Here is a 12,352-nt window from a genome sequence, read left to right on the forward strand (position 1 = left end):
GAGGAGGCCTGGCTGCAGGAACAGCTCCTCCTGTGCTGCATCTAACTTCAAGCCCAAACCACAGCACTCCCTGATCAGACACACAAAGGTCTGAAAAGAGGAGAAAACCACCCGAGGATTCCTTAGTTTATTAATACGAGTTTTGGTGGCAACTGCTAGTGTGTATGGCATAGCTATCAATATGCCAAGCACTATGCAATATTCTCTACAATATCATCCTTACCACAACTGGACTCAGCTATGCTATGCTATAAATGGGGAACTTGACGTTTAAAGATGATTAAGCAACTTGCCCAAAGTCATGCACCAGGGAGTGGTGGATCCAGGACGCAGGCCTAGCAAGGCCATCCTCAGAGCCTGTGCAGACTTTCTGGCAGCAGAACTGACAGACTGACCCTGCACCAAATGCCCTCCACTGCTGGGTCTGGCATCAACAGAGCTGCACCCTACGTGACACAGCCAAGAGCACCCCAGCTGCACCCAGCATTTCAAGCATGGTGTTCGCAGTCCTGTGCTGTTGGGTAAGTGGGCCCGACCACGTGGTGTAGACTCACTACCAGAAGCCATGTTTCTGGGCTGCAAGTATCCTGTCTGTGTCCTTCCTTGATATCTCTGGTTTTGCTTTATTTATGTATTTACTTCTTTGTTTGGCCTGGGGGAGATAAGAAAAGCAGGGGAAGAACTGCTGATGATCTATCTGCCAGATCACAGAACTGAAGGCTCCCGATACGCTGAGAGCATCCCGGAAAACTGACTCCTGCCTGTGCTCTAGCTCACTGTGCTGTGTCTTTTGTTTCCAAATCTGTTAAGAGGGAAGGTGACAGTACCATTCTCTACAATGGTCAGACAACCCCTAGCATCCTCAACTGCCTTACTAATAGGAGCAGCCAACTTCTGTGGGCAGTACACCAAGCATGTCACATAAATTAGTTCATTTAATCTCCACAGCAGTCCAACGATATAGGCACTGTCAGTATCCTTATTTTACAGATGAGAAGACTGCTCAAAAAAAAGTTAAGTGACTTGCCCAAAGCCATGTGACTATTAAGCAATCAACTAAATTTAAGTATAGCTTGGTTGGTTTCTAAAGCATGTTCCCTTAACCATGAAGCCCCTCCACTCAGCTCCCCACTCAGCTCCATACATGTCCACAACCTTTACCTTCAAAAGTGTCCTCAAGTTTGCTGGGGAGATTGGGGGGAGATAGGATGGCTTCTTTATCCCCTTTGTTGTATCAGAAAAACAATTCAAATATACAACCCTGTGACATGTGTGGGGACAATGGCAGTATGGTATGGGCATAAAAGACATTTCTTATCTGCAGGCTAGCACCTTCTCAGGCTTCCCTCTGTCCCAGGTCAGCATCCCAAACAATTGGATCCTTCCCACCTTTGATTTAGTTTTTCTGTACCACATGGTGTGAGAGTTTCCATTCCATAATTAATTTCATTAAATAGTGAATGTGTCAAAACAAGGGACCAAAGGATGGATTACTAAATGTATCTATATATGACTCCTATTACAATAGAAAGTGGAAAGGCATTTACAAAGTGCCCACACAGGTGACATTCCATGCTCTGCAAAATGCTAATTATCATCCTTCCCTCCGGCCTCCCTTCTCCCAAATCAAGGGCAATGTTTAAGCCTTTCGTCCTTTCTATCAGGCTGACTTGCTTTGGAAGTCTCTGGGATTCATGATGGATGATCCCCACCCGGCTCTTAATCAGAAGTCCATACACATACTCAACAGTAAGTACCTCCTTGCAATTTCTCAAAGACCAAGTAAAACCTTGTGTCATCTTCAAAGAACTCAATCAGCTCCAAAATGTTCCTTAAATGGGGAAGAACAGAAGGGGACAGGGAGGAAATATCACACATTAAAGTCTACTTACAAACAAACTCAAAAGTATACAACACCTTGCAGTGGGGGGCTGGGTAGGGAGGGCAGAAATCAACTTGGAATCAGAATGCAGAGGAAAGACCCATGTTTGAGAAGCAGCCAATGGTGTTAGCAAGATTCAGGTCACCTTATCTTTCCATAATGTGTGGTCTCTGGTGTTTTCACCAAGTCTGTGCTGTCAAACCCCAACCCTAAAACCCACTAGGTAGAGTTATAAAAAAGTCCCGGTCACATTAAACTGAATAAAATCTGCAGCCGACTGGAAGCAATTGCGGCTAATAACACTGAATAGTAGGTGTGTGTCCTGGAGGCAAGCAGCAAATAATTACTTGCCCTCCCTCTTGCCCATAAATCATGGGGCAGTATTTACATTGCCTGGAGAAAATGGAAACATCTGTCAAATAGACTTGGGGCCTAACGTGGGCACTGCCAGACCCTAACTGCTAAGCGCTGCTTAATGAAACGGCCGTGTTCACGGCCACCGTAGCACTTGTGGCCTTCCCCGGTGAGCACTCTCCGTCCGCCCGAACACTGCGGTGCTCAGCCAACAAGGTCGTCTTGCAACTCAGGAGAGAATCCACTGGTCTGGCTATTGGAAGTGTTGGGGGCTTTTTTCTTTTAAAGAATGAAATAAACCAAGCAGAGTCTCTAATGCTGAACTAAGAAGCTGCAGGGCTGAAAATCAAGACCTGTCCCTCGTAAAAAAATGCTGACTACTTTGGGAGATGCCTGGCTTTTACTAGTACGAAGGCGTCCAAATAAGATGGCCAAAATGGCCTAATTTGAAGGAAGATTGTAGAGGCAGTGCCTGGAGTTAAATCAACAGCAAGCCCCCAACCTCCAAGCTTAATGACAAAGCCATCAATACACCAGGCCACTAGCTCCCAGCTGACCCTGCCGAGGAGGGGGTAGAGGGGCAATGGAGTCATAGAGGTGACCCTGATTTAAAGCCACAGAGGGAGAGCCACTCATGTGGAGTTGTGGCAAGCAGCACAGGATCATGAAAACGGGGCTGGAGGTTACCTTGGCCCAGTTACCAAGCAAGGAGTGTCAGGGGTACCTGTGCATATGCAAACACGCAAGCAAAAGAAACCAGCAGGCACTGCTTCCTCTTCTAAGCTGCCTGACTTGATGGTATCTACAGGGTTTCAGAAAAGACAGTGCCACTGCTGCTTCTCTTCTTGCTTGCTCTCTCCCAAAGATGGAAGAAGTCATATTTAGTCATGGATGAGTGGGAACTCACTGGGGGGTTGGGGGTGCCAGGAGATAACCTCCTTGTCTGCAGTGAGGAACTCCACCCATACTCACTTGCTTCCTTGACACTGATAGAGGGTCTCCACCTCTCGGAATACCCTGCTCCGACTGTGCCCGGCTTGCTTTTCGATGATCTGGGGGAGGAATAAAATCAGTCATGTGTGGCCAACTGGCTTCCAAACAGCCCCTCTGCAGGAGCCTTCAGGGAGCATGCCAGGCAGACGACAGGACAAACCCAGCTCCAAGCAGGAGTCTGGAGCAGGTCTTCCTTGGCCACGAAGCAGGAGGGCAGCAGTGTGGCTCCAGGGCTCTGTAGCTCACTTGGGCCTGCTTGGTTCTGGCCAAACACAACACTGAGCGGGCCTTGGAGGCTTGCTGCCCCGAGCTGCCTGGGGAAACTGAGGCAGACAGGAATGCAGAGTGCTCTCTCTACTTAGCCCCATTCCTGAGGACTGCCTTGTTCTGCCACCATTCCTGCTAGGCGATCTGCTGGTGCAGGTGGAAGAGTATGGGAGATGGAAGACCTAAGCTTCTGGGCCCAGCCCAGGAAGTCTACTCTTTGTGTGAAGCAATTCATCTGGGAAGATGCTTCAAAAAGTCTGTGGAAAATGGAATCCTTTTTTTTTTTTTTTGGGAAAATGGAATCCCAACGTAAGCTTCTCTTGATGGGAAAAATGCTGATCATAGTTCTCTCATAACACAAAAAATGTTCATGTATTTTTTAAAAAATATATGCATGGCTTTTCAACTTTTGGTACCCAAATAATGATTGTTTTGTTCCATTTTCCCCACAAACATTCTGAAATACCATTGTATGTAATCTCAGTGAACTCTTATGACAATGTCTGAAGACAGGAAGGCACAAAACATTTTGTTACTATAGTTCTGAGCAGACTCCAGAGCCCCCTTATATCTGCTCCTTCCCCAGACAGATTCTTCCAGACCCATACACACCTGGTAAACACTGGCTGGAGGAATGGATGAACCAACAGAGCAGGTGGTCTAGGCAGGCTCGCTGCCTTTGGCGAGCTCTCTGGGCCTGTGCAGAGCCCCCAAACCAGCTTTGCTGCACAGTCACCCCATGTACAGTGGGCAGCATGAAGACAATGTGGACAATGTGCAGAAACCCTCGCACAGCTCCAGTAGCACAAACACCCACATCCAGCTGGAATTTTCTAAATACACGATGTCTGCTAGCAGGTTACTGTGCACCACATTGAGCAATCCAAGAGGTGAGGTGCTGGGGAGCAGAAGCTACTCAACCCCAACTGCTCGACTCCATTCAGTCAACATTTCAGATTTTGGTCAGGAACAGCTACACCTTTTGATCGCAAGCCTTCCAGTAATAGTGTCTATTTTTCTAAAGAGGTGATGGGCTTTTGCTACCAGAGATGAGGGAGCAGAAAAAAAAGTAGGACATGGACAATGATTTGGGAAGTTACAGAGGGAATTCAAGATCACATTATTTTGAAATTCTATGGGGATCCTGAAACTCTAGAATTCAATAATTAGATGATATAAAGAAAACCCCACAAAAAAATTGCGGGGCCATGACAGAGGAAGCAGCCATCTGTAGGGAGCTTTCGAAGACTAGGGAAGACATGATACATGGGTAGGACTGCTGAAGCCAAAGAACTGCCAGCCAGGGCCCAGGGTTTCCTGAGTGATGCCAGGGTACATGGAGGAAATGTGAGGTTTTCTGCCTGTGATCCAACCCTAAAGTTATAAATCTGTCATCCATAATGGCACTCAAATCTTTGAAAGTCAATATGTGTATGTGTGTATGTTTACCATAGTTAGGTATTCTTTTTTAAATTACTTACAATTTACATCAATCTATTTCCAAAAAGAAACAGAAGTGTTGTTCTTTTAGAAGCCACAGCTAGGACTGTGAAATAATAGAAAATGCTTTTTTCAGGTAAAACTGGTTGGGCTTGCCAGTATGAGGCAGCACTGAGACCTGCAGTTTCAGAAGGAGGATTTGAAAAACATTTGAGGTATCCCCTTGAACTTAATAAGACCTTTTCCCTAGGTGAGTGGTCCTCAAACTTCGGCCAGTCTCTCAATCACCTGGGAAACTTAGTGAAAATAAAATACAAGAGTGACATGCGAAGTAGTAGCTAAGATGCCACTTGTGATGCCCACATTGCATAGTGGAAAGCCTGGGTTCAAGTCCAGGGAATGCTCCAACTTCAGATGATGCTTAAATGTTTGTGTCCCTGCGGCCAGTGTTGTGGTGCCAGAGGTTAAGCTGTGGGGTGGCACTAATATCCCATATCTGAGAACTGGTTTGAGTCTTGGCGCTCCACTTGAAATCCTATATCCTGGGCCCGGTGCAGTGGCCTAGCTGCTAAAGTCCTCGCCTTGGACACACTGGGATCCCATATGGGCACCAGTTCTAATCCTGGTAGCCCCGCTTCCTATCCAGCTCCCCGCTTGTGGCCTAGAAGGGCCATCGAGGATGGCCCAAAGCCTTGAGACTCTGCACCTGCGTGGGAGACCCAGAAGAGGATCTGGGCTCCTGGTTTCAGATCAGCACAGCACCGGCCTTTGCAGTCACTTGGGGAGTGGATCATTGGATGGAAGATGTTTCTCTCTCTCCTCCTCTCTATATATCTCACTTTGCAATAAAAATAAATAAAATCTTAAAAAAGAAGAAGAAGAAATCCTACATCCTATTCACAGCCTGGGAAAAGCAGAAGATGGCCCAGAGCGTGGGCCCCTGTTGCTCACATGGGAGATGCTAAAATAGTTCCTGGCTGAGGCCTAGCCTAGGCCTGGTTGTTGCAGTCATCTAGGAAGTGAACTGGTGAATGAAGGATTCTTTCTCTATGCCTCTCCCTCTTTTTCTGTAACTCTTAACATAACTAATAAAATAAATCTTTATAAAAAGACCAGGTATTGGACCTGGCATGGTAGCCTAGTGGATAAAGTCCTTGCCTTGCATGTGCCAGGATCCCATATGGGTGCTGGTTCATATAGCGGCTGCTGCACTTTCCATCCAACTCCCTGCTTGTGGCCTGGAAAAGCAGTAGAGGACAGCCCAAACCCTGGGACCCTGTACCTGAGTGGGAGACCCGGAAGAAGCACATGGCTCCTGGCTTCAGATTGACTCAGTTCCAGCGGATGCAAGACCTTTCTCTCTGTCCTCTCTGTACACCCTGACTTTCCAATTAAAAAAAAAAGATACATCATTTACAGATGTGGGAACTGGGACTTAAGGAGCTTCAGTGACTTGCCCACAGTCAAACAGTAATATTTTGTCAAAAGAGAATCAGCCTTCTGATGCCAGATCTGGCAGGCTACTTTCTGAGGCTGATCTTGCTAGAATCATCAAAGAGACTTGCTACGAGCCAGACGCTGTTCTAAGCATTTCACACATATTACTCAGTGTTACAACAGTTCTGGTAAGGGTTCTACGATTACATTGTTTTCACACAGAAAGAAATGGAAGAACAGAGAGGTGAAGCATGTTGTTTGGAGTGGCACAGCTGCTAAGTGGAGGTTAGATTTGCATCCAGAGACGGCAGCTTTGCAGAAATATAAAGCTTCTTTGATTTAGCCCAAGCTAGGAATGGCTGCCAAGCCAGGCCTGGTGTGCAGATGAGACACTCACTTTGACAGCATACTCTTTGCCATTCTGCAGGCTCACGGCACCTTGAACTTTGGCATAGGCTCCCTCTCCCAGCAATTCAGAGGTCAGCTTGTACGTATCTAGAGGTGAAACAGGTGAGATGAATAACAAGATGAGTCAGCCCACTGCACCCAGCTTTCCCAGTGGGACAACACGGACAGAACAGGTGCAGGATGACCATGGAGCACTTGGTGATGAGAAAGACACACTGCTTCCCAGCCATCTCAGGACTCAGTGTCTCAACAAGACCACACGGGAAGCATCCTATCCTCATCTTAGTGTTGAGGCTGGTCAAAGGGTTTCAATTCAGCAGCTATTTCCTGGGCACCTAGTGAGTGTCAGGCAGGAGGGACAGAATGAGGACACGCTTGAGTCCCTCCCCATCCAACAGTCACGGTGCAGTGGGGTAGACAGATACACACACAGTAGCTTCAGAATACACTAGCTACTGGTACTGGTAAGAACTGCTGCTGAGGGACAAAGTAAAGGAGAAAACCTGGGAAAGGTTAAATCTGGCTAGGCAGTCTGGGGGATCTTTCTATAAGGGGTATGATTTGAATGAACATCATCCATTTTCAACCAATTACTCATTTGTTGAACACCTACCGTGTGCCAAGCATAGGAGGGGAATAAAACACAACTCTATTTTCTACTATATAAAAATGGAAGTCACTGGAGATTTTTGAGAACTTTTCCAGCAGTCACCCACAGGAAGTAAGAGACGGAAGTAGCATGCAGATGATGCTGTAACGTTCCAGGGTGCTGAGTCAGGGTGGCTGTTAACAGAGTAGTAGGCCTCGGTTGAGAACACCTGGATGAACCGCCTGAGCAAACAAACAGCACAGGCTCTCGGAGTCCTCTCCTGGGGAAGCCCTCGCTGGGCTGCCCTTGTCCTCCCTCGGGTCCGTTCTTCAGTGCTTTTCTCTTGAGGAATTTTAAACCGCAGACTGAGCTGAATATTTCCAAGCCATGAAATGAGATTTTATCACTCTTAGTCATGGCAAGTCCTAAAACTGCATAAGCAATCCTTAAATAGGAACCACTCCCTTATGTTCACTGAGACAGCAGAAGGTCTGCTGATTTGGAACCTATCTGAAAACCCCCTGAGACATTTTCTATCTTGCCCTTGCCATACACTCACACACACACAGATATCTACTGTCTCAGTAAGGTGACATCTTGTTTCTATCAGTCTGACCTTGCAGCTGTTTATAAAAACAGATGGTACATTGTTGGTTAACTACTGTAAATGTCATACATCTCTCTCAGTGGTCACTTTGACATGAGGTTTCTATACGAACCAACACGGATAGGTTGTTGGAAGTCCCATAATCCTAATAAAATGCATGTTACTAGAACACACTACAAGATAATCAGTTCACTGGTGTGTCTATAAGACTGGAAAGAAGGACCTCAAGGGAAGGTATTTTTGGTCTCGAAGAAAGAATCAAGAGTTAAAGCAGGCAAGTTACTCGTAGCAGTAGTTCCTGATCCCATCTGAACTCTGTAGAAGCATGTTGGGAGTCCCCTCACCCCATCACTTGATCACCCAGGGATCACAGCACTAGCATTGAGCCACGTGCCTCACATAAGGACAGTTTCCACAACTGCTTGATGAGCCAATATTGCTTTTCCTGAATATCCCATGCACTCTTAAACACGGGGTCAGGCATGTGCAGTATGGGTAGCTGCAATCTCTAGGAGTCAAATTCTTTACTTTGACATAATGGAAGTTTCATTTGCAGCCACTGCCCCTAGTGCTTCCTGCTTCTTTTAATATAGCTGTTCTATTTCTCAGCAGCCCCTTCAGGAACAGCTCGGGGAGGAACCAGCTGAAAAGAAGCCAGAGCACCCTGGGCGATCTCACTGCACACGCAGCCCTGATAGGTTGGTCTTCCCACTGAGAGGTTTCTAGCCCATTCACGGGGGGCCAGGTGCACCATCTGAGAGTCATGAGGGGCCCTGCTCTCTCCGTGTAAATGCATTCATCCCATCTTTCCCTGCCTCCATCATACAGCTAACTCCAGCTGGCTCCAAGATAATGCAGTCTGATATCTGGACTCCAGGGCCCCAGAATGCTTCTCCATGTTTGGGGAGGGAGTTACGGTCCAGATCTGGGACAGCCATGATACTGACCTTCAAACTTCCCTGGTAAGGAGTCAGCAGCCCGGGCTTTCCGCTTCTTCTTCTTCCTTTTGTCACTGTCTGCGATGGAAAGGGGCTCACTACTGCCCATTTCTGGAAAGAAAGAGAAGTCAGGGAAATACCACTGTACTGATCAGGCTTTAGGTTCACCCAGAAGGGAAGAAGGGAGGGAGGCCCAAGAGCTTTACCTTGATGGTTTTTAAATATCTGTGAGGGCTATTGATTTGTTTTGACCCAGGAGGCAAAACTAAAGGCAAAACCATTATAGGAGATCATTAACTGTGGAAAGGAACTCAGACAGGCAGGCTAGATTAAAACAGGATAGCAGAAGCCTGCTTTAACCAAGCTCATTAGTGCATGGATTTAGATCTGCCACCAGTCAAACTGTTATTTCCCCAATAGAGCAATGAATTGTGAGAACTCCCCATGTGACCTCCTCCAGCCTCAGCAGGACCCAGGGAGCTGAGCAAGAAGTAGGGGTGGAAACAGGCTCTTCAGGATGAAACTAGAGGCTCAGCAACCTCCCTGTGGGGGAAGACAGCGCCTGGAAAGGCAACAGTAGGGCTGGGAGCGGGCTGAGAAGAGCCTCAAAGTCCTGCCTGTCCAACAGCACAGACTGAGGGCAGAAGCCCCTCCCCTCCTTGGCTCTGTCCTGGGGGACAATGCAGGCAGGGTCCTTCCAGAAGCCTGTGGCTGACAGGTTCCCAAAGCGCTGCTGGGTAAGGTCACTTATGGCAAACACATTATTATCTCTCCCTGTCCTGCACCTGGCGCCCCATCTTCAAGGGAAGATTCGTGAGGCAGACATCCAGACACCGAACAGGAGAGTGAGGCAGGGGAAGAGAACAGGAGGGCCAGTAGACTGGGGCCCAATCATAGTACTGTTCCTAAGACACTGCAGAGTTGGGCCGTCCCCTGTGAAAGATAAATTACTTATAGAACATGTCATGCCCCTGATCCAGAGTGGAGCTTTAATACTCTTTGCCTGCAGTTAGAAATAATAAGATTTCTCTGAAGTCTCTGGGTCTAAATCCCCACCAGAGTGATTAAACCTTTACATCCTTCTAAAATAGAGGCACTCAAGTGCTGATGGGGCGGACGATGTGAGAGACTTGCAGACCAACCTTCGATAAACACTGGCTCTGGGTTGCTGGAATTTTTCTTTTCTTGAGAGCCAGAGATTTTTAAATGGGAGCTGGCTCTTTGCCCACTGAAGGGAAAGTCCCATTCTTTCAGAGGATGTAGTTGTACATGTTCAGGGAACCAGCCTGCTGGGAAGACTGATTGGCACAGATGCAGTCACGCGCAGCCGTTAGGAGAGGACGCGCAGGACGGTGCTGAAACCACAACCCAGCGAGCCTGGGTAGACAAACAAGGGCCTGCTGGCTCAACTGAGACACACTCTTCCTTGCATTTTGAGGCTGTGCTAACTGCACAATTTACATCGATCTTTTGAAGGCAGAGCAGATCAACACTCAGATAAAAGAAATCTATTGAAGATCGCAAAACAGTACTGCAGCCAACAACTGCAAGCACAAGTTGTAGATGGGAAGTGCAATGCCCTATGAGCTCAAAGCAATGCATGGAAGAATGCCAGCACTGGAGTGTCCACCCACATCATGGGGAACTCAAGGGAAAAAAGGGGCCCAAGTGCTTCTCCTAAACACAATGAGGAATTCTGCAGACATAGTATGTGGACATTCAGTTTCTGGAACTCAGGGAAGGGGCAAGGGACTTTGTGTATGGGAGCTCTGGCCCTCCTGCCCTGACGGAGTCCCTGCACGGAATCCAAGGCCAACCCTGGCCCCATTTATTTCTTCAGCCCTGCGAGCCAAGTGCCAGGCAGACGGCTTTCAGGTTCAACTCATTCTCTATCCCCTGGTCAGATTGAGGGCCTGCGGACAAGCAAAACAGCCAGCAGGCAGTCAGTGCAGAGCAGCGGCGAGAGAGCTGGCAACATTACAATTCACAGGGGATGGCTCAGACATACTTACGACTCTAGCTAGAAAACCCTGTTAGCAGCAATTTATCCTTGGCCTTTACCACAGCAGGGCTGCGGGAGCCTCTTGTGGACGAAGCACGCCTCTGCGCTTGGCCGCACACTTGGGCTTTATGGCTGCACGCGAGAAGATAGAGTACCTGGTCTATTCTGCATGGATTCAGCAGAAGAGGGAATGCCTGAAGGTACAAGCGGTCAAGATTTGCCTTGGAAGCAGAACTTGTTGAAAGAGAGTTGTTTGGAACTAGAAAGGAAAATGCAGGAAGACAGTGAAGTGAAAAATACACTTAACTTCCCTATTTACACGGGGGCTGGGCATGGAGAGGGGGAGGGATGTCATCACACTAACAGCTTGTTGGGTCCCGCCTGGAGGCTGGCTGAGTCCATAGACAGGTCTGGGGCACCTTAGTTTATCAGGCACATGATCATTGACTAAATGCTTCCTCTGGGTATAAGGCCCTAGAGTCAAGGGGCACTCTGGCACACAGGCTTCCCTTGGCCTAGGAATTCTTCTTGGCTATTAAAATGCAGAAAAGCCCTGGTCCTTTTGCAGCTCCCCTATGTCTCTGGACAAGCTAAGGTTTGTGCAAACACTTATCAAGCCAGGTCGATGCTGAGAAAACAGGGTACTGAGAAGCACATCTACTTCCTGCTCCACTGCGAGCAGCCCCCTGAGCACTGACTGTATGTGGCCCTGTATTCCTAAAGGTCAAGACTGTCCCACGCTCACCCCAGTATCTCCCGTATGCTACGACACAGCATCAGACTCACAGCAGCCAGCAGACGCTGTGTACTGGCATGGGACTGACACAAGATGGCTCACACTGTAAGTACCACATGCCGTGCAGGTCACATGGGCCCTGGAGGTATACGATGCGCAGGCTGAAGCACAGGTTCAACTCTGCCCCGCAGGCAATGTGAAGGCACGGCACGGAGATGAATTTCATTCAGGCATTTTCATACATTCCTGAGAAACTTCCCCTCAAAAAAATGTCCTGTGATGCAAAATGTCCTTCTTTTCTAGCCAGAAGCCAGGTCTCTGTTATAGGATTGGGCAATGAGTGTGTTACTGCAGAGGAGAAAGTGAGATTTCTTTTTAGACCCAAACCAATCTGGAAGCTCTCAGTACTTCCGCTGCCTCCAACCCTTCCTTCTTTCCGGGCAGGATGCGACAGCCATTACCCAAGTGTGTTGGCAGAAGGGGAGATGGAAGTGGACAGAGTAGGCTTCTGATGGGCAGGCACATAGGAATGGCATCAGTAGACCAAGATACCAGTCCTGACTCAGTACCAGAAAGTACCAAGGCCAACTGATTTTCTTCTTAAGAGCCTCAGTTTTGGGGGTCAGTATTGTGGTGCAGCAGGTACAGCTGCTATTTGTACATATGGGTGCCAGCTCAGGTGCTGCCTGTTCTGCTTCC

At 47.9% G+C, this 12,352-nt stretch overlaps 1 protein-coding gene across 3 annotated transcripts in view; it reads right to left on the bottom strand.

Annotated features, from left to right (window-relative positions):
- Nucleotides 1–12,352, bottom strand: part of MKNK1 (MAPK interacting serine/threonine kinase 1) — a 48,893-nt gene that overhangs the window by 13,671 nt on the left and 22,870 nt on the right. The window contains exons 1-5 of one of the 3 annotated variants that reach the window (XM_058680893.1): nt 11,073–11,103; nt 8,925–9,026; nt 6,771–6,868; nt 3,209–3,288; nt 1,758–1,831 (exon numbers count right to left, since the gene is read on the bottom strand). In XM_058680893.1, coding sequence (XP_058536876.1) covers nt 1,758–1,831; nt 3,209–3,288; nt 6,771–6,868; nt 8,925–9,026; nt 11,073–11,088 — 370 coding nt within the window. In that variant the 5' untranslated portion in view covers nt 11,089–11,103. Of the gene's footprint in view, nt 1–1,757; nt 1,832–3,208; nt 3,289–6,770; nt 6,869–8,924; nt 9,027–10,927; nt 11,039–11,072; nt 11,104–12,352 lie in introns of those variants that run through there. The other 2 variants (XM_058680896.1, XM_058680902.1) reach the window with 2 other exon arrangements.

Source organism: Ochotona princeps, chromosome 2, assembly GCF_030435755.1.
Source record: "Ochotona princeps isolate mOchPri1 chromosome 2, mOchPri1.hap1, whole genome shotgun sequence".
In the NCBI taxonomy this organism is placed as follows: Eukaryota; Metazoa; Chordata; class Mammalia; order Lagomorpha; family Ochotonidae; genus Ochotona; species Ochotona princeps.